This window comes from Columba livia, chromosome 3 (assembly GCF_036013475.1).
Source record: "Columba livia isolate bColLiv1 breed racing homer chromosome 3, bColLiv1.pat.W.v2, whole genome shotgun sequence".
Taxonomy (NCBI): Eukaryota; Metazoa; Chordata; class Aves; order Columbiformes; family Columbidae; genus Columba; species Columba livia.
Window position 1 is genome coordinate 26,159,088 of NC_088604.1, and position 25,457 is coordinate 26,184,544.

The 25,457-nt window shown below is 38.2% G+C and overlaps 2 protein-coding genes across 10 annotated transcripts in view; both read left to right on the plus strand.

Moving 5' to 3' along the window:
* HCRTR2 (hypocretin receptor 2) overlaps nucleotides 1–9,532 on the plus strand; it is a 37,334-nt gene extending 27,802 nt beyond the window's left edge. For 6 of the 7 annotated variants that reach the window (XM_005506769.3, XM_021293549.2, XM_021293550.2 and 3 more), the window contains 4 exons: nucleotides 3,311–3,531; nucleotides 4,615–4,736; nucleotides 5,812–6,012; nucleotides 7,621–9,532. In XM_005506769.3, the coding sequence (XP_005506826.1) occupies nucleotides 3,311–3,531; nucleotides 4,615–4,736; nucleotides 5,812–6,012; nucleotides 7,621–7,814 (738 nt within the window). In that variant the 3' untranslated portion in view covers nucleotides 7,815–9,532. The remainder of the gene's footprint in view (nucleotides 1–3,310; nucleotides 3,532–4,614; nucleotides 4,737–5,811; nucleotides 6,013–7,620) is intronic. The other variant, XM_021293545.2, reaches the window with a different exon arrangement.
* Nucleotides 9,533–13,211: 3,679 nt separating this feature from the next.
* The window catches only part of GFRAL (GDNF family receptor alpha like), a 30,247-nt gene continuing 18,001 nt past the window's right edge, over nucleotides 13,212–25,457 (plus strand). Inside the window, exons 1-3 of one of the 3 annotated variants that reach the window (XM_065056122.1) lie at nucleotides 13,212–13,516; nucleotides 16,625–16,756; nucleotides 24,168–24,326. In XM_065056122.1, the coding sequence (XP_064912194.1) occupies nucleotides 13,495–13,516; nucleotides 16,625–16,756; nucleotides 24,168–24,326 (313 nt within the window). In that variant the 5' untranslated portion in view covers nucleotides 13,212–13,494. The remainder of the gene's footprint in view (nucleotides 13,517–16,624; nucleotides 16,757–24,167; nucleotides 24,327–25,457) is intronic. The other 2 variants (XM_065056121.1, XM_065056120.1) reach the window with 2 other exon arrangements.

Here is a 25,457-nt window from a genome sequence, read left to right on the forward strand (position 1 = left end):
TATTATCAACTGTGATTTCGCTGCAGACATCAGGCATTTTTCTATGTGCAGCAGGTGTGCCATAGTCAGTCATATAGAGTGAATGAATGTAGTGTTCTAAATGTATTAGTTGATAATAGTTTCAATTAAGAAATCGTGTTGCTTGTCAGAACTTTGGTTAAATATAGTGATCTTATTGCAGGGTACAATGAGCCTTCCAGATATACATGACAGAAAAAAAAATCCAGCAAACAGTAGAAGCTCTCTATGCCTTACACTTTTTCTAAAGGTTCTTTTTTAAAATGGAGTGTGATGTGCCTGCAAATTTTCAGATGACTAAGACAGATTTACAAGCTATCCTTACTGTACTTTGTGCAACAGCTCTCAAAGTTACTGATTGTGCCTTTCAAGCAGATCTTTTGAGTGTGAGCTTTACACTCTTTGAATTAGTGATTCATCTTTGTAAAGACAAGAACAATCCTGCCACAAATACCAGGGATTTTGAGCAATTTATTTTAATTATTAGCAAGAAAGTAGTGACTAAGAAGGCTATATTCTCTTGCAGAGTTTAAGTTGATTAAAAATAACTTCTGAACAACTAAATAGGACTGAATGGACTTAGGATAAAAGTGTTGGTACATCATTTGTATTATCAAGTTCCATACCGTATGCTTTGATTTACTGATATCCAAATGCATTGACAGTAAAACCTACTCGTATTAATAACTAGGAACACTATTCATTTTTATTTTGGCAGCTGGAGTATACCCTTCCAATCTTTGCAAGTTATAATTATATTTGGAAACATTTTCTCTGGTTGTAAACCCCTTGATAATAATTTGAGGGGATAGAAAAAAAATACATAAGAAAATAGCTATGCAGTTTTCAGTACCCATATGGACACAGCTAGTGGGCTTTTAGTGAATTACATACAGATTTTCCACAATTATATCTATAACTGACTCATTACTGAAAAACAAATATACGCATCATGCTGGCATGTGTGTACTTGTACATATATAACATATGTGTGTGCTTACATAAATGTATATTTGCAAATGTTTCTGTATATCTGCACACTTCTGTGGTGTTATGCTCCTTAGATGGTACTAGTTCAGCTCTGCAAGTATACAGCTCTTCTTCATTTGTTGTTTTTGTTGTTTTGTATTGTGTGGTTTTCTTGTTGTTTGTTTTGGTTTTGTTTTCTGATAAAGTTCTTGCTGTATTATTGCTTATTGGTGTTACAGTAACAAAGCCCAGGGGTATGCCAGGTAAAAACTGGGGTAAAGACTGTTAAAATAGGGCTCTGTAGAAAGGTTCTCAATACAAACTCCTGAAGATTTATCAATTTAATATATAGTACAGTGAGGCTGTACATTGTATACAGTCCCTACCTTTTATCACCTCTTGCTATTGAAGACTGCTTAAATACCAAAAAAACCCTTCTACCTGCACAGATCGGTAAGCCATGTACAAAACCAGTTGTGTCTAACTTTCCTGTAGAAATAGCTGTTCACAATTGTGGTCCCAGGTACTGTTTCTCTCCCTCTAAATTGCATCTAGCTACCAAGAAACCTGGTCAAAGAATTCTTCAAGTGAACCTGTGGCCTGATCAGGAGGGAGAGGTTTGAGTTTCTCTGCTTCCATCTCCACTTTCTGATCAGTTCTTGCTACAAGTATGGTAATTCAGGATGACTGAAAAGAAAGGAAAACTTTATTCTTCCAAGTTAGAAGAACGGAATATCAAAGTACCCCTGATAAACCAAAATCAGAATCTTTGATAGTCAAGTATCTCAGTAGTGTGTGGCAAAGGCAGAACTACACCCCTCAAGTAAGAAGGGTTAAATTCCTTGCAACAAGACAGATGTGTCCAGGTATGAAACTAATACTGCAGATTTCAGCTAAATAAGTGGGAATCCTCAGTAGAAGTAAGTGCAAGGGTCTGGGGTTTTTTTGCTTCCTGTCTGTAGAAACATTAGTAAAAAATAAATGTTATAATGTATCCCTTGTTCTGCTTCGTTGATTTCCTGTTCATTACAACAGGACTTTGCCAAAATGTTTCAATAGCTGTAAATCAGGTTTGATGGTGCACAGAAATGCTGAGTTAAGGGCTTGTCTGTGCAAGGAAGTTGTTCACAAAAGAAAAAAAGAAAAAAAAACAACAACCACACAACCAAACAAAAACCACCAAAACAAATGAAACAGAAAAAAACAAACTATAAAAAACACAGCATAGTAGCTATTCTAGAACAAGTCTGCATATGCATGCTTTTATCTTAGAACAAGTATTTCTATTTTAGCTTACTATTTATGGAAATAAATATTCAAAACTTTAATTCCCTTCTGGTCAACTTGTTTAGATAAGCCCTGATTTTTAAATTGTTAAAATAAACAATATGAATTTTGCAGATACTTTTAAAAACACATCATTTTACACTCATGAGACTAGTCACCCTGCACACAATTCCTTTATGCATGAATAAAACTATATTTCTACCCAGAAGGTTTTCACAATGTATAGCACTTTAAACATTATAAATGTCATTGTAATAGAGCACTCTGAGAAAGTCCTTGCCACCTGTAGTCTTTCACATTTGGCAGCAAGCAGAAAATAATTTTGAAGCACTGAAGCAAATTTGCTTTATTTGACTTTGCTTATGTGCGAGCACAGAAAACAAACACTGAGATTTATTTTTTTTTAATACCAAGGTGCTATATCTACCCATTGCAAAGTGTCTTTGGCTAACCTAATTCTTGGCAATCTGCCATGATCCCTCTCTAATCATCACTGTATATACACTCACTTCGAAGAGCTTTGCAGGGAGATCTACATTTCAGCTGTGATTTCTCTAGATACTTTATTGTCATCTAGATTGCAAATTTGGCAGTTTTAGGGCACTTACATCTATGTAGGCTTTAAATCCTAGTCTTCCAATGCAGAAAAGCTGTTTAGTATCTTAAATTAGCAGCATATTAATGGGATAAACTGCTCTGCCATACAAGAAAACATTTAAGGTAGAACTTTACAGCAACATAATTGCAGCAGTAGGGTTGCTAAGTGTGATAGTCTGAAGACACAAGCAAGGTACAGTATGTGGGAAGTAAAGATATTTTTAATACATCAGTTGATACATTTGGATAAAACACAAATTTTTATTCAGTGCTTCAAGTGTGTCTGAAATCAGGTTTGTTTTTTGCAGATACATCAATTAATTTAATAGAAAACTTCTCCCTGCAAGCTTACATTTTGTATGTTAACATGTCTATTTTTCATACTATAGCAACCCACAGTGCTAGATTTTCAAAGTGCCCTTTATTTTGTCTTTTTTAGATCCCAGGAACTTCTTCTGTTGTTCAAAAAAAATGGAAGCCTCTGCAGTCCTCAGCACAGCCCCGAGGGCTGGGACAATCAACAAAGTCGAAGATTAGTGCTGTGGCAGCTGAAATAAAACAGATTCGTGCAAGAAGGAAAACAGCACGTATGCTAATGGTCGTCCTCCTGGTTTTTGCACTTTGCTATCTACCAATTAGCATCCTCAATGTCTTGAAAAGGTAAAGTTTATCCCAAAATGTAAACACTTGGTAAAGTTTTCTGTCTAAAAACAATTCTCTGCTGGGAGATTCCTCTTATTCTGGCAGATACTTTTGAAGGTTAAACTTACTTATTTCATGATAAAGAAATGGAAAATAAACATACAGTTTCAAGAAAAAAATGTATCTAACCTATGTGCAATATCAAAACTAAAGGCCAGATTCTGGAGCCCTTATCAGCATGCTCTTCCTCATGAAAGTGATCTAGCCTATCTTCTCATTAAAACCTGCAATTTACATGGGATTACAGCTTGTTTGCTGTAAATGCACCTGTGGAAGTGCAGTTACCTAAAGCAGCAACTGAAGATTAACAGGAGAGTGTTGTGTTGTGGCTTGGCCCCCAGGACTCTGAAATGCTGGATTCAAACCCAAGCTCCATCAGATACCCTTTTGAGACCTTAGATTAACCCTTCCATTTGCCTGTGAAGCTCTGTTTTACTTTTTTGCCTTTTTCTGTCCTGTTCATTTGATTCATAATTGTTTAGACTCTGTTTTTTCGTACAGTGCCTGACAAGTAAGGCTTTGATATAGTCAATATCTCTTGAGACCTCTGGAATACCAATAAATAATGGCATGTGGCAGAATATTTGAATATCCTAAAAAATGGCCAGCCGTTTGTTTGTGCTTGAGAAACATTTCAGGTTTTAAGGAATGTTTTCAAGATGGATATGAAAGCTTAAATACATCCTACTCAATTTTGAACACTTTCTTGAGGCTTAACTTAAGTACTTTTCATCCTCAGGCCCCTTGGAACGCAATGTGTAGAAGCAGATCTAACACCTGTTAACTTTGGTACTTAGCAGTAAAGTCATGCATGCGCATCATTGCAAAGTAAAATACTGATATGATAATAAACCACCAAGAAAGGAGCCTGGGGGATGGGGAGAGGACTTAATTAGCTCAAGAAATTGATAAGTGTTAAATCAGCTTTTCCATGATAGTGAAAATAGATCATCAGGGATAAAATGAGACTAGAAGTTGGCAAATCTTTTTATATGATTTCTAATTTTGCCATCTTTCAGGTTTGCTTTTCTTTTTCTGTAGGGTTTTTGGGATGTTTAATCATGCTGATGACAGAGAAACTGTATACGCCTGGTTCACATTCTCACACTGGCTTGTATATGCAAACAGTGCAGCCAATCCTATTATTTATAACTTCCTCAGTGGTAAGTTACAGTTACCCAGAATTCAAGTGTAATGTATAGTTTGAATGTAATGAGCCATAGCAAATAAGATTAATGACTGCGTAACATCAGCCCAGCTCCTCCAGTGGGAACTAGATCCTCTTCTTGGAACAAGTCACCTGATGTATCCCATTGCCTTCAGGCTATCTACCTATAACTAAACCAAACAGTGCCAGGGCCTGGGTCCAAGTGCTTGAATTTGACTGTCCATGCCATTAATTTGGTAGAGAAGTCCCTGATACGACTTTGGTCTGAAACAATTACCACTCCCCTGACACTGCCTGGGTAATGTCTGGGAGGTAGCAGAGGCCACGGGCTGCCCCCACTTGGCATTTTATGTGCGAGTACTGGGTTTTGGAGGCTGTGAGTCTTTAATAATACTTGTATGACCAGGCTGTGCCAACTAGGTTCAAGGCCGAGGACTCAATCAGAATGCTGTTTAATTACTAGTACAGATTTTTCTTGGTTTATATTTGTCTCATTTGGCTATGGACAGCAGAATCAGGACCTAAACTGGAGGTGTTACTGCTAAATACAGGGAGGCAAAAGTCTATTCATCCTCACTACACATTTTCCCACTGTACATTTTTTGGTAGCATTTAGTGTGAAGATGATCTGAACAATGTGCTCTGAGCCCAAATAGTGGACTAATGGGCTGTTGAACACTTTGAATCTTCTCTTAAAATGCATTCAAGATGAAATTCAAATTAGCCATTAGTTCATTTAAGACTGCTTATTCACTTGTTTTTGTTAGATATGTTATTAATCAACAGACTATCCACAACATGATTTCATAAATCATTCTACTTTGTCCATTCTGTCTAGCCAAGAATAATTTAGGTTTCATATCATCCTTCACATATCATCTTACAAAGGTTTTATTTTTTCCATCTTTCTCCAAGACATTGAAATTGTGATTTCCTGCTTCTGCATTAGAAGAACATCTGGGTGTTTTGGGTTAATTTTGGTTTAGGTAGCTGCTTTTTTTCTAATCTATAAAGTTTGAAACACGGTTTATAGTACAATTTTTTCATGAGTCTATCTTTGTGGTTGACAGGGAAATTTAGAGAAGAATTTAAAGCAGCATTTTCTTGTTGCATCTTTGGCATTCGCAGTCACCATGATGAACGGCTCACCAGAGGTCGTGCCAGTACAGAGAGTCGGAAATCCTTGACCACCCAGATCAGCAATTTTGATAACATTTCAAAACTTTCAGAACACGTTGTACTGAACAACATCAACACACTGCCAGCAAATGGTACTGCACCTGTTACCCATTGGTAGTATACTTGCCCCTATGTCTTTTGATGCTGTGGAAGTAAAATTTAATTGTGCATACAACAATATTTGAATCTGAGCACAATGCAATGAGAGAAAAGTGTTCACAATTAGGAACTGACTAAGAAAAAGAACTTAGAATAAATATTTTCCAGAATAAGCTACATATTTGGTTATATATTGATGTAGCAAAATTTCATCTCATTTATTTTAAAAGTTGAGTGGCTGTTGGGGAGGGAGTAAGGTAATAATATTTTATATAAATATTTTCTTTGTATTCCTACTTCCTTTAGAATCCTAGGTCTACATTTACATGAAAGCATGAAAATTCACCCTGAAGTTACAATGTGTTTATAAACACCTATATTCTACTCAGAGCTAATTCTCTGAAGTTGTGGTCTATTTTATACCAAATACTATAACAAAAATGGGGTATACAGATTGTACTACCTGAATGTCCTTGACTATTTCAAATTATCTGCTTACCATGCATTCTGGTGTGAGTTGGGCAGATCAAATAAGAAATTCACATTAGTTTCTTTTCTCACAATTTTGGTTCTTTTTTCTGTTGGGTGGGTTATTGTGTGTATTCAGGAACAGCTGGGAAGCCACTCTTGGTTTTTCTCCCATATAGATCGGTTGATAAAAAAAATGAACACAAACTGACATGAAAGACAGAAGTTGTTCAAGCTTTCCCAGTTCTGGGTGAATGCTGAATGATCATGCAATTCCCTTGCTTTGTGAAAAATGGCATATAGTTTATTATTTTATATTTATCATTACATTATATTAATATGTTATATCCCAGTGAGACTTTGCAAGGGACTGCTAGTACAGAATTCATCCATCCTCTCCTTGGGATATGAAAACTGGTTGTCTGGAAGTTATCTCAGACACTAGGACTACATAAGCTGCTTATTCATAATAGAGAAACTGGTATCTCCAAATACAGCTAATCTGTTTCTAAAATATATACCCCCAAAGAATTAAATAAATTATCTCTGAAGAAGCCTGTTCTTTTCACTTACTACAGAAGGTATGAATTAATCTTGCTCTTCTCCAGCAGTGTTGCCCTGTATAGCTCAAGCAAGATACAGATGTGAAATCCAGATGACAGTGTGGCTGTAGATGATGCTTTACTCTATACCTATTATTTGTCACCATTCTCTTCTCCCTGCCTTATGGCATTGGGGTGGACTAGATGATCTTTGTAAGTCTCTTCCAACCGAAACCATTCCATGATTCTGTGATTGACCTGTGCACAGGAAGCTGTGGTGCTCCGCTGGTCACAGTGCCATCTGGGTAAGGAACCACAGGACAATTTTCCAAATAGTGCATATTGAATAAGCAGTAGAAAACAGTGAAAATATTTAAAAGTAAGAAGATCAAGGTTTATGCATCAGAAAACCCCTTAGACTTCGGTCAGGAATTCTTCACTTAAAATTTGCAAGTGTAATTTGGAACATTTTCTGGCAGAACATAGACCATCGCCTACATAGTGTTCAGAGAATGACAATCACAGGGTGAGCCAGTCAACTACCTGCTACAAACAGTAAAATAATCTTAAAAGCTCTAATTTATCTTACAGGTATCCCAGCTACACTCAGCCCGTTGAAATCAGTAGAACTGCATCTCCACATACCAGGGATGAATATGACTTCAAATTTAGATGAAGCTGTGAGTGTTTCTGCAGAAGACACTGGCAACACAGAGAATGCAGAGTGGGACAAATTCATCCCTAGCATAACTAAACTTACCTCGATGGAGTTACAGCAAGGATGACTTTGGCTCAATACATGAAAGACCATCAGAGTATGGCACATGCTTCTATTTGTTACAGACTACAACTGGACAAAGGGATTCCTTCAAAATGACTGCCTCTCCTATTTCTTCTCAGTCTTACAGAAACCTTCTTACCTCAGAATGAGCTAAAGAACATGTCTTTACAAGTCTTTTTAAAGATAGGATTGTATCATACTTTGTAAATTCTGTAGATATTTATTTTTATATATTTTAGATGCTGTGGAATGTTCTAAAATGTAACATATAAAGAGCTCTAAGTATTTGAAAGAAGTCTTAAACATCATTTATTTATATCCTGTTTCTATAAATGAGTGAATTATTTACAAGGAATGCTTACTTATGCACTTACTTTGCACCTCTCTTTTTGCTAGTTCACTTTTAGTAATTCTCTGTTCATTATGGAACTTTTAGTTCAGACTGATCTGGGGAGAATCCAGCACAGACGTGCTGGATTTTTTCTAAGCACAGACGTGCTTCTAAGATGTGAACCCAAAGTGCTGCAAGTCACACGTTTTCATAAGATTACACTAAATAGCCAATTTTTTTTTTTCAGACTCGAGTGCCTAAAAAGTAAGTAATTAAAAACAAACTACATGATGCTCAAAGGTGCTATAAGTTCAAAATTCCTACTCAGGCCAATAGGAATAACAAGTGTCAGCACCCCTGAAGGACCAGATGTATTAACTATTTTGGCTCATTTTAGTGCATAATGTCTGCAAGTGTTGCTCTGGAAGATCTCTGAGGATCTTTAAAATAGAAAAAATTTGTTATCTTGCTTACTTTTATGATTTCTCTCTCAGCTGCCATTTAATACTAATGATACAAACAACAGATATACATGCCAAGAAAATGTTGACTTTTCAACAACTAAAATAAAATGTTTCTCTCTGGAAATTATAGAGGTGATATTATCTCATTGGACCAGTAGATCAGTTTCTCATCCTTTTCCATTTATGGGATAAGCTCCCTGGCCTGGGGCTTCATACCATGTGTTGCAATTTTTCTTCTTAAAGAACAAACATGATGCATCACTAGAGACTTAGGCTACTAGGGGAAAGTGGCCTCTTGGTTAGAAAGAGGCTGATCTATTAGAACCTGAGTTACAATCCCCCTGTGACATTATTCTTGCATCTCAATTTAGATTTTTCAAAAGAAAGGGTGACATGGGAGAAAATATTTAGTTTTCAGTAAAAAGCATTTGACGTATAAAGAAGATATTCTCACACATTCAAATGTTTCTGAAAAGCCAATTATTCATAGACAAGGTATTATTTGGTTAACTTATGTAAATATTTTTTTCTAGGTTTTACCTACTGTTGTGAGATGTACTGCCTACCAGGACAGCTATGGTTTTATCACTTTATGCTTTAGCCTTCCCCAACAATTGTTTTACTTGACATTGTTGCAATTACTCCTAGTTTACACTAGTGTAAAGTGAGAGAAAAAAAAATGCATTTGTTTGTATATTAAAGTTTTCTATTAAAAGAGAAAAAGGAGAATATTCTTTTTTTCTATTAAAAAAATAAAGATAAATACCTAAATGAAAAGGATGTTTAAATATCAAATAAAATCATAGGAATTCCTATATTCCTATGCATAAGCTTAACTTTTGAGTATAGCTATTATTTCATTGTTCTTTCAATAAATTGTTTTACTTTGTGTCTTCTAAGAAAATAAAAGCTTAATAGTTGTGGAAAGCATGTCAGGATTTGACTTCATAGATGTTGCAATTCCTTTGCCATTACAATCCTATTTTTGTTCTTCAGCCACAGAAAATGTAGTATTCTTAAACTGTATGGAACAAGATGTAATTTGAAAATATTTCTAATGTTTTGATATTAGTAAACAAAAAGTCAGAAAGTTTAAAACTAGTATAGTAATCTAGCTGCAAAATAATTATCAGTAGTAATTTTGTTGTGCCATAAAATGTTGCCTCAACCCACTGCTAAAAAAATGTCAATTATGACAGCATTTTGCAAACCTATACTTTCAGAAAATGTATTTTTAACTTTTTCTTGAAGAAACAGAGCAAGAATATAGAAAGTAAATGGTTATCTAAGAACACTTTGTCAGTATGAAAGGGGAGTATTTATACTTTTCAAATATAAAAGGTTTCAGGGTGTCTGTGGGAGAGGAGCAAAATTTAGGTGTGTTGCCCAGATCCCTGTGAGATGAATGGGGAGGGAAAGAGTGCAGTATTTCTAACACAGGCCAGCTAACAAAGAACTAAAATCACATTGTTAGCGATGCTCATGGAGAAACTGTAAGTAGCATTTTTCTAAAGGGGGGTTGCATACCATCTGCAAACACGATTTGACTTCTTTTTGCTGCTACCTTAATGACAGTGGGATAAATTGTGTTAGTTAATCTGAGGTGGGAACCTCACTAAGGATCATTGGCAGTTTTTGGCTCCTGCAAGCCTCTTGTGACATGTTAGAAATGGAGTTTCTGGCCTTAATTTTCTCTTTTGTAAGAGAAAATGTCTCTTTTGTTCTCTTTTCTTATTTTCACTTAGATCTCCATAATTAAAATATTCCAGCATTCCTAGGAATTTCTTTTAGCCATAATTTTAACAGTACTTTTTGTGTGGAGAATATAAATAAAAGATGAGACATTAATTGACAAATAATTCTGGGCTTTTCTCTGGCCAGATTTTTGTTGAGTAAATAGCATGTATTTCAGAAACAAGTGATATGATCAGAGCTTATCTAAGATTTGATAGCAAGTGTTAACCAATTCTTTCCAGAGAATATGGTTATCAAGCTAAAGACTGGTTAAATATAGTTATCAAGCTAAAGACTTCGTCATTTTGATGAAAAGATTTTTCATTAAAAAATGTCTGTGTTTTTTTAAATAAATATTTTTATGCAAATATTAAGATGTATTTCTTTAGGTTTACAAAATTTGAGAAATACATAGACATTTTCTTCTTTAGCTCAGGTATATTTTCAGGCACAATTTTATCAGAAAAACTTCATAGGCCTTTAGAAATCTGTTGGCTACCTGTGTAAAGTAGTGGCGAGGCTTTTGCCAGTTCTATGGCCTTTTACTCCAGAAAGATCCAAATATTTGGATACATTCAAAATTTTATCCAGCTGGATTTATTTCTGAATGAAAAAATCAATGGGAGTTTTCAGTAAATATAAATCCAATAATGAGCAGTGTCTATTAATGGATATAGAAATGGCTGTGAAAAGACAGGGCAAGATTTTAAGGGCAATATAACTTTTAACACCTTTTGCATATGACAGAAAATAAAGAATCTTACAAGAAACTTCTGGGCTTCTTATCTATCACAAAAGGTCAGGTGAGGAATGAGCATTTTTTATCCAGTCTATAAATCTTGAAAATTATCTGAAAGCTAAGCTTTAATTGGGTTTTGTTACCTCTAGCTGCTTTGGTATCCTAATATTTACACTAGCAACACAGGAGCATAGACATGGAGTTCTCATGCCATCATTTCTGCTTGGTCACAGTGTCATTAGACATAGAGTTTAAATCACAACAGATTTGTTCCTGCAGATACAAGTTATTGTGACACCATCATTGTGGTACTTTATCTCTGAACACATTTCACAGCCTTGGAGGTCTGATATCTGACCTCTTTCTCCTTTCTTGTTGCTGTAGTGATAAGGTTGTGCTCTGCAGTCACAATGACTGCAAGATAATTTCTCCCCGTCTCTACCTCGAGAAAGGCAAGTTTTTGCTTTTCTTCCGGACTGCATAGAAGGCACTATCTCTTTCCCTGATATTAGCAAGACTGATGGATGTCATTAACCTGGACAGTGCTTTATGGGAAGGAGAGTACACTAAATATTAGCTTAACTTAGCTCTTGCTGTAAGATGCATCACAACCTGCTGCCACATGTTCTAATGGATGAAGGACAAGGCAAATTTAGCCTTCCAACCTGAAATTTGTCTCACAGAGAAAATTATATTAATCTCCCATGCTATTCCTTTTCCCTGACAATAAGGTTTTTCTCTGGCTGTTGGATATATTGGATGAAAGAGTATTATATTTTATTTTATTTTATTTTATTTTATTTTATTTTATTGAATACACTTTCAAAAAAACCCACTGCAACTAGTCAGTAATGTTGGCATAAATGTTCTGAATAAACAATGTAATAAATTAACTAAGTTAAAATCCAAGTTACAAAAAAAAAAAAAAAATAGTTTAGAGGCGGGCAACAAGGCTGCTGAGGGGCCTGGAGCACAAGTCTGATGAGGAGCAGATGAGGGGACTGGGGCTGTTTAGCCTGGGGAAAAGGAGGCTGAGGGGAGACTTTATCACTGTCTATACCTTTAGAGGTTGTAGCATGGAGGGTGTTGGTCTCTTCTCCCAAGTAACAAGTGATAGGACAAGAGGAAATGGCATCAAGTTGCACCAGCGAAGGTTCATATTGGATATCAGGAAGAAGTTCTTCATGATTGCCTGGCATTGGAACAGGCTGCCCAGGGAAGTGGTGGAGTCACCATCCCTGGAGCTGTTTAAAAGATGTATAGATGATGTTCTTAGGGACATAGTTTAGTGCTAGATTTACGGTATGATTGGATGGAATGATCCTGAAGGTTTCTTCCAAGAAAAATGATTCTATGATTCTATGATTTTAAGACTGAATTTTCCTGAGCTAAACAAAATATATGCAAAGTCTGGATTTGCCTCAAGTTTTGCTTTGCCAATAGGGACAAGATTTCAACCGCTGTATCTCTATCTCTGCTAGCTGTACTGGAAGTTTCATGTTCTCTTTTTGTTTAAAGTATTCAAGAACAAACTCCAATTAAAATGTTCAGTATGGGATAGGCAATTTGTGAAAACAAGTCTCACAAATAGTGTGGAGAAATCAATAGGGATCTGTTCTTTCCTCCTGCTCCCAATGCAAAAGCAAAGAGCATCCAGTGAAGCCAGGAGTTGTGCAATTGTAGGATTTAAGGTTGATTTTTTTTTTAATTAAATACCCGAGTCAGCTGCTAACTTTTGTATACCAAATTCTTTTTTGATATATTTTAGTGAAACTCCTGAAGTTGGACCCACAGTTCAGTATTGGTCTAGATTATAAACTAGCTATTTGTTCTTCTGGTCTGATATCCAACATGCACCTCTCCCTCCTTAATAGATTGTGATCTTAAACATCTGAGAACAAAAGAAATTAATTTCTAGAATGCATGGGAAGTGCTAACAGAAGGTGATCAGACATAGCAACAGGCGTCTTCTGGAGATGTTACAGGCAGCACTTGCACTGTTAGTTTCTCCGGAAATCGAGTAGGAACTGAATGCAGAGAGGGTGACAGGTCTCCGGTAAGAACAGCGTCTCACCTCCACACGGTCCGCCTGAGCCATTACGGCAAATTGAGTAATGCCGGTAAAGGGTAGAGCAAAGACAGCAGAGGAAGGTCGCGGTGGTGCGAGGGGAAACTTCATCCGCTGCTCTGACGGAAGGAGGTGGGCAGAGAAAGGCACAATATTTACACCGGGAGGGGACAGACCTGCCCCCGCCCGCCCTCCCCCGACACCCCCCGTCCGCGCCGAGCGGCCGCGCTGCCGGAGGCGGGGCGGGCGGGGCGCTGTCCCCGCGGCGGGTGCTGAAGGGGCGGTACCGCACCGGCACCTGCCGCCCGGCGCCCCCCGCTCGGCGCGGAGCTGCAGCCGCCAGCGGCCATGGTCGCGCTCCTCTGCCTCGGTAAGTGCAGCGGGTGCGGGGAGGGAGGAACCCCCAGCCTTGCCAGGACCCTCGCCTCGCCCCGCGCCTCCTGGCCTCTCCACGGGGTCCTTTTACAGCTCCATCCCTAGCTCCTTCTCCTGGGGAACCACAAGTAGGGGGCCAGCAGATACTTGCTGGGGGTTCACACCAATGTCTGAGACCTGTGGCTTGGCCCAGACTTCTTCAGCCCGGCTGCGGGTAGTGTGTCTGAAAAGGGAGGTAAGTCAGGGTAGCAGGTTCAGCCCTGGTAAGAAGTTGAGACCCACAGGTGGGATGTCTTGTCTAAATGAAGAGCCACTTGTTTGGTAAGTGGCAAGTATTTAGTGCTGGCAGTGCTACACAGAGGGCTATTGACGTTTCCAATTGGGTTTGAATGGAGAAAAAGGGAAAACAGACAAAGCTGCTCCAGAGGGTAGAAAATATTATGTTGAGACAAGTATATTTAATTCCTTTTACTCTCCTTTTGCCCACGCTACATAATGTATACTGACATATATATTGTATGCTGATCTCTTTAACAACCCACTTCTCTAAACTCATATTCCACTGCTAAATACATTTTGTAGGTAGTTCTGCCCCTGGGTTTGTTAAAAAAGAAAAAAAAAAAAAAAAAAAAAAAAAGTTGTCCTTAATAATTGTTCAACTGTATTCAAACTATATTCACCTATGGTTTGTCTTTCTCCTTTGGAGACAGCTGTCTTGGTGCTCTTGCAGTTGGATAGAAACTGCAGCTTGGTTTCTCACTATTCATTATTATCTGCCAGATAATAATTGTGTGATATTGGAAATACACTGTGATCCTTTCGTTTCTCAGTTCCCAATCTGCAAAGTAAAGGTGCTAAAATGTCCTTTCCCCCCCTTTTTTCACTTTAGACACCAAATTCTTCAGAACAGTGAATTTTACACCTACCCAGTGAATCAACAGACACTTAGACAAAAATAGAGACACCTGTAGAAATATACATTTATTTGTCTTTGTATCAAAATGATTGCCTCTAAAGGTTTTAGCTACAAGCTAGCTCTTAGATGCTCCTGAACTCTTCTAAGTAGAAAAAAGTGTCTGAGTATTCCAAACATTAGAGTAAATAACTAAAATGAACAACTAAAGTAAAAACTGTTCATTTAAGCAATTGTAAAAGCTACAGTGCACTGGATTCTAGATTCATATAGGACAGTTGTTTCATGTAGGCTTGTCACAGTATGACCTCTGTGTCCTGCTGAGGAAACAAAAGATCCATCCATAATATGTCATTAGCCTTTCTTAGACTGAATTAGCTTCAATCATAGATTATGCCACTGTGCTCTTTTTTAAAATAAATAAATAAATAAATAAATAAATAAATAAACAAAATAAAAAATAAAACTCCTCCTTTTTGTTGGCACAGTTTCCAGGTGGGTTTGAAATAAACACATAGCGAAACAATCCTAACAAACGAGCAGGAACTGCTAATCGGCTGCTCAGTCCTACTTTGACTATTCATTTTCAGCCACTGGTTCTGAAAAGCTGTCTTAACAGTAGGGGCACAACACAGTGTTTTTGTGCTGCAGTTCCTAATCAGATGTGTGATGTACTTACAAACCAGGTAAACAATCATCCAGCAAAATACGCTTTCTTAAAAAACTTCCTGGGTTTATAATTTTGTATTGTTTTCTATATACAGTCAGATTCACCTGTAAAGTATTTGGCAACTTATTTTTTCCTCTGTCATCTGAATAAATAGACAGTAATTTCACAATTAGAGAGAACTTTTGGAGACAGTACAAGGAATAATATCTTTATATAATGAAACAAAATTGTCACTTTGGATGGGCCAGCTGCACATTCCTCAATGTCAAGTGGCACAAACCATTTCTATCGTTCAGTCTCCCAGGCTGACTGACAGAAGTAGCCTAAAAAGGTGCTTCAGGCTGGAAAACACTGATCTTGCAACCCGCCGTGCACAGATCAGAGAACTGGCAGGAATAAGCACAATTGGGGAAGGATTAGCACCAGCTATGGTAAACCCATGTGACCTCTTATGTGTCTGTGAGGCACATTAGATGCTATTGCACCTGCCAGTTATAAAGTATTGAATGTTGATTCTTCTTTAATGACATGTCTTCAGAAAGTACTCCCCATGGCAGCACTATTATATCACAGATAAGCATAATTTCCAGAAGGGATGGCATCACCTCTAAACAATAGTGGCTCTTTAGGATTATTGAAAGCAATATTTGATATTTGATATTGTCCCTGCTCATTGCAGAGGGGTGGGACTAGATGACCTTTGAAGGTCCCTTCCAACCCAAACTATTTTATGATTTCTTATTTCTTAAATATATAATCGGAAACATTTAATTTCTGTGGATGGGATCTTGAGAAGTCCCGAGGGAGTATTTCATGCCTCTTGCAGATTGTGTTTAAGGAATTAAACAGTGATGGAAATTCCTCAGATTCCACACGAACTTGCCTGAAAAAAGGACTTGGTCTGGGAGATGCTGTGTTCTTCAATACCTAAGGAAAACATGCCCATCAGGTGTTCACCAGCTAGTTTGCTAAGGCCTGAAATCAGTGTCTGAAACATAATCTAATAGAAAATTAAGACACATGGTTACAAATTAGAGGTTGTGTTACCATGGGAATGTTGATCAAAGAGCTAAACCCCAACTGATTTGTCTTTTCTTAGCAATGCAATTTAATTTTCTACTGATAAGCCAGAGGTGGTGCTGATTTAAAATTCTTTACCCTGAAACCTCTATATCAGTCTTCAGTTTCAGGACTTTTTCATGCAGTTAAAATGACCTTTAAGTTCAATGCACTCAGGGAAGCAGAATAAGACATATATTGTGGGGTTGCTTTCAAGAAATGATGCCTCTGAAATAAAAACAAAGACGGTGAAGAGTCTTGTATTATGAAATATAATCTCATTTATTATATAACAGTTGTGTATCTATCAAAAGTCTTTCATATGGTCTATTCATAGGAATTCCTGTGTGATCTCTAGCTTGACAAAATTGCAGTCCTCTGAATTATATTGTTATAATCTAAATGAAAAAGGTCAGTACAATATCTGTTGTATTAGATAGTCATTATATTCTGTTTTACAGTGTTGTTCACGTACTTCACAAGTATCTCTACTGCCCAGACTGACTGTCTGCACTTGAGGGAGCAATGTGTAAATGCTGCAAATGGATGTGAAAGTGTCTGGAATATTGTTGAAGATGTCTGCAATATTTCAGGTAATTCTTTATGGTGTACACAGGTTTATTTTGAATTGCTGAATGGTTGCATATTCATAGGTTATCATAATATTGCTGCGGTAACTGAATTAACTCAGTGAGATTTCAAAGAGAAAATGACAACAGAGGACAGTCAACTTCTGAAATCCTTGACAGTGGCCAATATTCTTTTCTGTAACAGTCATACTGTCTCTTCAATGAGATGATAATGAAATTTCTGGACTATGAACAAAGTCAGTCTAAACCAACTCAGGAATTCTGAATTCAGCAGAAATTAGCTTTTGTGGGATCCTGCTAAACAAAGCCAGCATGCAGCTGGAAAAATGTTACAACCTTGCTTTCCATAATTTGGAGGAGTTTATCTGCCACCTCCTTGGAAGTTTTCAAGACCAGGCTGTATGGTGCTTTGGGCAACCTGATCTAGTGGAAGGTGTCCCTGTCCGTGGTATGGCACTTGGTACTACATGATCTTTAAAGCCCCTTCCAACCCAAAGTGTTCTATGATTGTATGGTCACACAGGATATGCAAAACAATGTAGTAGTTGCTTAGAGTAATTTTCAAGTATTGTATTAGAACAAGAAACAAATCAAATCAAGCATGCCTCAATGTAAGTTTTGCTGTAGGGAGACACCTCATATTTATTCAGTGAATAATGCATACGTGTCAGAGTGATTCACTTGCAGGGAGCGATGGTACAAAAAGTGCAGGTTACATTGTGACTAAGCCTCCTTGACCTGTTAAACAGATTCTCACATAAATGAAAGCAGAAAATCAGTCTTTGCCTCTTGCACTTCCAATACATGGTACATCATTTCCAAGTAAAGTGTTTTAAGTGGAGGAAGACCAGGTATTACAGGTTTGACCTGAAGCTCATCCTAATCTCTGTTGGTGTTCAGATGAAAATATTCCTTTCTCTGAAGGCCTATTATCTTCTTGGACAAATCTTGGGTGTCAGGCATCATCTCTTTATTTCTTTAAATCCCTCCAAGACTTTGCTGTTAAATGTTGAGTATTCACTCGCCATGTGCTGTGAATATGGAAGGAAGTAGAAGAGTGGCAGTACAATGTGGTAGTGTCATTAGAACAAGCTAGTAATGATGCCTTTGTTGACTGATAAATGTCGAGGCCCTTGATCTGTCAAGGATACATCAGTACTAGCAAATAGAATGGGCCAGTGACTGTTTTCTGGCCCTGAGTTCAACTGTCATGGGGCAGCATGTATCCATGCAACTAAACTGCCTTACCCCCATGCTGGCTGCAGAAAACTGCCTTTTTGGAGTGACTCCAGCTTCACAGTCTAGCTGGGTCATGTACCGTGCAAAAGTGGAGCAATATAGACACAGTCCCTTGCCATTAGCCTAGCTCATGCCTTGGTCCTGTTCAGAAATGCAGCCAAGGGTATTTAGGTACATGACTGCCATTTTTAGCAACTTAATTATTAATACATAAGGCAGGTTCTCTGTCACTGGGAACCAGAGGTATCTATATCTTCATGGCAACCTCCCTTCTCCTTATATTGACATTATTTGAACAAAACCAGCCATGTCCTGATGTCATAATCTGTTCTGAGCCTCAGCTACTGAAGAGTTGATAAACTGAATGTCCCTCTGTCTTGGTACAAGGACCCAGCCTCACGTTTGGCCTGTAATGCTGCCTGACTTCATCCTCAGTAGGCCATTGCTAGAATATTCCCCTGCAGCATGAGCTACCTCAATACCTTTGTCTGTCTGATTTGTTGTAGAGATTTGAATCAAGGTGTTCCAAGTCACAAGGCAGTATTTAAAATACTTAGAACAGAAAATTCTCAGAGGGGTCCTTCTTGGCATATCCTGTTCCAGAGATGTATCTGCTTTGTATAGAGTGGCTGAATACTTTCAAGAACAGACAGAGTAAATGAAAAATACATGATAAACTAATGGTTGCAACAGTCCCCAAAGGACCTGGGTTTCAGCTCATGTTCTACTGAGCTTTTAAATATTTTATGTGAAGTGGAACAGTTTCAAAAGAGAAGACTGATTTTTTTAAAAAAACTATCAGAATATGCAGTACTTTCAGGCTCAAGACAGTGACCTAAAGATGATCTCTCCAGAACCAAACCTCTTCCCTAAATCAGAAGTTGTTGAATCTGCTTCTCTGACATCATTCACAAAGGTATTCACACCAAGATTACTTGACATAAATATCAGGACTTGTACTCTAGCCTATTCTTTATTGTACCCTGCAACCAGATGAAGTGGACCAGCATGATGACCTCCGTGATCTCCCCTTTGAATTTGTTGCATTGTCCCATAATATGCAATTTCTCTCACTTTTTGTCCTATGTGCTTATTCACTGATAGTAATAGTATTTGTTACTGGGTCACAGAAACCTTCTGCAAATAGATTCTTCTTGTGATTGCTTGTTTGGTTTTGCATCTGTATATTTACTTAGGATAATAGACTTTGGCAAGGATTCTTCAGCATTGCAGGGCACTCATATGTTGTGTTAGGTCTAGGACAAATTGTTCTAAATGTGGTTTTTAGGTGCCATGACCCCAGATGGTGTAAACCTGCAGTCAGACAGCTGATGTTATCTGAGAGCCCACAGAAACAGCAACAGAAAATCTACCAGCAGTATTATAGAATCATAGAATCATTTCAGTTGGAAAAAGACCCTCAGGATCATCAAGTCCAACCATAACCTAACTCTATCACTAAACCATGTCCCTAAGAACTTTGTCTAAATGCCTTTTAAACATCTTCTGGGATGGTGACTCCTCCACTTCCCTGGGCAGCCTGTTCCAATGCCTGACAACCCTTTCCATGAATAGTTTTTTCCTAATATCTAGTCTAAACCTCCCCTGATACAACTTGAGGCCATTTTCTCTTGTCCTATCACTTGCTACTTGGGAGAAGAGACCAATACCCACCATGCTACAACCTCCAAAGGTAGTTGTAGACAGTGATAAGGTCTCCCCCAAGCTAAATAGCCCCAGTTCCCTCAACCGCTCCTCATTAGACTTGTGCTCCCAACTCCTCACCAGCTTCATTGCCCTCCTCTGCACTCTCTCTAGTACTTCAATGTCCTTTTCATGATGAGGGTTCCCAAACTGAACACAGTATTCAAGGTGGGGCCTCACCAGTGCTGAATACAATGGCACAATGACTTGCCAGGACTTTCCAGGACTTACCAGGACTTTTCTAGTCCTGCTGGCCACACTATTCCTGATAGAGCCAGAATGCTGTTGGCCTTTATGGCCACATGGGCACACTGTTTCCTCATGTTCTGCTGGCTGTCAGTCAACACTTGGCATTGTCGAACCTCATACAATTGACCTCAGCCCAATGATCCAGCTGGTCCAGATCCCTCTCTATGGCCTTCCTACCCTCCAGCAGATCAACACTCTTACCCAGTTTGGTGTCATCTGCAAGCTTACTAAGGGTACACTCAATCCCTTCATCCAGATCATTAATAAAAAGATTGTTAGTAAGATTAACATTATACTGTATGTCAAGACTACATGTGCAGGACTAAGCACTTGATGGATGAGATGTATAAGTGGAAAAGGTGCTGAACATGAGCATGCTAGTTGGAGGACATAAGCAATGAGGCAAATACTTCTTTTGCTAGTTTCTTTATGAAAAACTACAAATGAGAATTAAACTCAGATTCTGTGTAAGAGTCCAATAACTCAGTCCCTCAGTCTGTAACCTTCAAGTTAAATGTGTGTGTTATCAGGACCTTCATCTTTTGTTCTTCAGAGCACGTCTGGGGGCACTCTCCAGACTTCACCTAAGTCACTTCTTTCTCTGTTGAACTGTCCATCACTGCTTCACTACTACTACAACAACATTTTCAGAGTCTACCTTCATAGCCCTCTGAGTCCCAGCCTCCTTCTGTGCCAAGACATGGTGGGGAAAAAAAAAAAAAAATAAGGTAATAAGGTGGGGAGGGAAAATGTCCATGAGTCAGTTTCCTGATCAGGATGGAAAAGACTGAAATATCTTGATGGAAGCGGAAGTTTTCACAGTTCAAGAATAAAAATATAGCACCCTGGGGCAGAGTTAATGTTTTCTTCCAGTAGCTTTCAAATATTTGTGATTTGGTATGAAAGAACATACAAACTCACTGATATCTTGGCTGCTTCCAGGGGAAGGACATTCCTCAGTTTTCCATGTTTTGCAAGTAAGCAGGTGTGTGAGGAGTGGAATCAGGACAGCACTTAGATTGATATCAAGTTTGGTCAATGAAGTATTCATAGAATCATAGAATCATTTTGGTTGGAAAATACCTTTAAGATCTTTGAGTCCAACCATTAACATAACACTGCCAAGTCCACTTCTAAACCATGTCCCCAAGAACCTCATCTACACATACCACGAATGACATGCTCCATATAAAAGTGGGATGTTGCCAAGGACTACACTATTTCTTCGATGGCTGCCATTCATGAGGCGTCCCACTCCCATCCTTCTTCCCACTCCTGCTCCCATTACCTGATCCATGACTTCCCTACACCTGTTTGCGATATTCATGTTTTACTGGACTCACTGTATTCACAGTGTCCACCCCCTGGCATCCACTGCTGAGATCAAGCATTCCAGCAGCTAAATATTGCTCTATATAGCTTTATATATTTTATGATATTCACATTATTGTTCACTCTTTTTTTCTTATTATTCTATTAAATCTGTTTTCATTTCAACCCACTAGTCTTTCCTCCATTTCCTTTCCTTCCCCTGGGGAAGGAAAGGCAAGAGATAGCAGCTGTTTACTATTTAGACACCACCCAGGGTTAAACAATAACAATTATGTACATATAAATAAATCAGATAATGAACAATGGCTTCCAAGCGTTAGGTCAGAGAGCAATTTTTGTGAATGCCTTGGAAACATATGTATTAAGCTAAAATATATTACATAGAACTAATCATTGATAAAGCAACAATAATTGAAAACCAGCAATAAAATATTTTCTGCTGCTCATCACAGCTGAATCAACACAGTGTACAAACAAACCAACACTGATAATAAGGTATTTCTACCCAGCTTTCAGGAGTCCAGGCAAGGGAACCCCATAAATCTGATGTGCTTCCTGACCCTGTCCATGCCCGTTGAATGTTCATAACCCCACAAATTACCTCTCATCCTTGGTTCTCAGCTGCTGTGATTCAACACAATGTTCACAGTGTGTAGGGCCCCTCTGAACACATCCCCTGTACTTGACTCCTAACTTGCAGCTTGTTATTGCCATGAAGATAGACAAGCTAAGTGAGGCTGGAGTGGTTCATAAAATATACTGGCATTTGTGTTTCTTATTCTCCTATCTCTATTCCCCTCCACCCTTCAAGTGTCCAGAGGAACCTGAAGCAGACAGTCATAAATCTTGCAAATTAGTTAATTTCCACCCAAGCCACAGCTGATCTTTGTTGTTCTCTTTCTACCCCTGGAAATTGTCCTCCTGAAATTTTTGCCTGAAATACCTTTATTATCTGTTTTTCACCCACCTCCATGGACCCCATAGTTTCCATGTCATCACATACTTTCCACTCTATATTTATGGTCAGGGAGTGTGCTATGTCCATAACCTTTGGTAGCTCCTACTTAGATATCCTGAGATCCTTGGCTACTGGGAAAAGAAAGAAATGTGGGAGCTAAGAGTCAGGGTCATGCTCTACTTCTAAAAACACAGAAGACAAGCTGGACACAGGGTGGAAAGATACAGGCAAGCCTGGTCACCATGAACTCCCCCTTTGCTGATACAAAATATGAAGTGGGAGCAGAGTATGGGAGCTGTAGCTCTAGCTGGACTGCAACTTGTTCCTGTAGCAGTGTACATTTTAATACAGCCCCAAATCCTCCTTCATCAGCAACTGGAGTAAGGGCAACACAGATGCTGTATGAAAAAGGATTTTGGGGTGACAGGATGGGGATGAGCACTCTGAAACAGCTAATACTCATTCCTTCAGGCACAGGCAAAATGCACTCTCTTCTTGTTGGCCTTCACCTAGATTGCCTTCCACTGCTATTTGTGTCAACCATATATAAATGACATTAAAGCTCTGATCACATTAGAGCTTGCCTTTGGCAGCGGTGACACATGGCTGATAGCTTTTCAGTTTTACTAGAGTACACAATATCTGCTTCTCCATGCTTGTCACCGGGGAAGTAGCGAGGCAGGAAGCCAGACATCACCCCGTTGACAGGGAAGAGACAATAGCCTATGTCCTCAGTAGACTAAAACTGATCCTTGTACTGCACTGTGACCAGCCTGGATCTTGTGAACCACACACTCCTTAACCTACATATTGTGAGATACATAATATCCATGAAGCAAAGAGAGAAAATGTGCTGTTTTGAGGACCTGCATGCCTGTTTTGAGAAGGTAGACCATGGCTTTCACAAAATCAAACTCTATTAACATGGTATTAAACTACTTCTGATGTGTCTGTCTTAAGTATCTTGTAAGATTCATAGGCAATATTAAGTAAGGAAGTACTTTTAAAACTATTTAGTCTATAAAGTAGATGGTTGATTGATTTATCTTTGGACCACAAAGTACATGCTCTTTATTTTTGCTGCACATACAAAAAAAATATGATCTGACAGCCTGTGTGTGAGTCCTTGTCATTGAGTACAAGTGCACTTGCAAGCAACTAGCTTGAAATTGGGCCAGCAAACTAAGGCTCCTGCATGTTCTTTTTTATGTTAGATTCTCCCTTATTTTTATCATAAAGAAATTAAAGATCTGAATATTCTTGGACTGCTTTATATTTGTTGTCATTGCCAAACTTAGGGATTGAAGTTGTTCTCTAGGGTAGCAGTCCAATGGCATATCCAAATGGCTAGAGGCCATAGGCTCATGTCATCCTCATTTGAGTGAGGGATCTGAACCAGAGCAGACATCTCTCAGCGTTGGGTGAGCATCATCATCACCACAGGACTGGACCCGCACTCCTACGTCCCCTCTCTTACTCCGTTACGTGGCAGTACCTGAGCCTGCACTGTGAATTCCCATCTCTATACCTGGCACCTCATTTCTACACAGGGTGAAGACAAATGTCTCATTGTCTCAGTTCAGGATCTGCCCCTCGACTCCTGTGCACATTTTTGGTTTGGCCTCTGTACCTTCTCTATCTAGTATAAAATGTATAAATTTATGATTTTATGTACTTTGGAAATGAGAACAGAAACTGACATTCAGGCAATAGGTCAGACTGAATAAAAAAAGAAGGCAATATTGTACCTACAATTTTATTATATCACTCTGAATATGATTTAAAGATTGTAAATTGTGACAGGTTTTCAAGCAAAACAAGGTTCGAAACATCTATTCTTGGCAAAACATTATTTTTTGCTTCAATTGTTTTATGTAATCATATCCCTTAAGCATTCATAAACATTAACAACATTATAATTTTAATGTTGAGTTCTAGGTAATAGATGCAAGGCAGAAGACGCTATTGGATGTAATAGAATCATCCAGGTCCTGGCTGATGAATACCCAGAATTTAAAAACTGTCTCTGCACTGCAGATGATTTCTGTAGCATCACGACTTTGCTTGGTAAACAGTGCAGCATTAATAAAGGTAACTAAACAAAAAGTTCCAATTATGAAGAGCAAAAGGGAATACGTAACTTTGTAACACTCATTTTAACTGGATTGAAATTTCTTTGCATATTTCTCAAATCTGATAATTAGTTTTGTCTCTTCTATTATATTCACACAGCAACACACATACAAAAGCAATGTCATATCTGCTTCAAAATAAACAAAACCAATAAAATGTGTGTAAGAAATTCAAATGTTTCTAAAATGCTTGCTCAATCCAGTGGCAAGCAAGAGTGAAAATATAATGCATGTTGGTGGCTACTTATTGCCCAAGGAAGCTTGAGCACCACTGGATCTATGTTGTGTATAGAGAGCCACATCCAGCCACTTTGTGAATGGGGATGCGCAGTTAGGCGGTTGTGTCACACTGTGTTACAGGAGCATCTTTACTACATCTAGGAGAGGTTACGGGGTGTGGGGAAACACAGTTCCTGTCTTTGTAAAGCTGTACTTTATATGTAAAGTGCATCCTTTTTATAATTCTGTTGTAATCAATGGGCCCAGCTCCTTTAAATTTATTTTTTATTATCCTGAGAATTCTTTTCCCTTCAGAAAACCTATTTCTATAATTGAGAACTACTCCATGCATGAAAGGCTTGCAGTTTCTGTCTTCTGGAGTAATGACTAGCAAAGCTGACATAAGAAAGGTGAAATCAGCCAGTGAATGAGAGTCTGGAAAGTGAGCCCCAAGGTTGATTCCCAGTTCTGATCCATCACTACCTGATGACATCAGTCAGTGTACATTTATGGTAGGGGAATATAAAGCTTTATTGCAGAGGAAATAATAGCATCCTGATTCATTATTCCTTGCCTCAAACAAGAAGAGTGGGTTATCTAAAACCTGATGTTGATATCATTGGAATAGTTGCTTTTGCTTCTAACAAAACGAAGTAATTGTATATTTTTTGTTGATTGACATTACATTTCTCACCAGTGTAGCAAAACTTCTGCATGGAGTTATACTAGTATAGGTGATGATATCTTATGGTGTTCCTAGATACATTCAGGAGTAATTCTCCCTGTCTGTCTTAAATTATTATTTTAGGTAATGAATGAACCGGTCAGGAATTGCCATTCTCTCTTTACAAATTACGCAGTGAATTAAGAT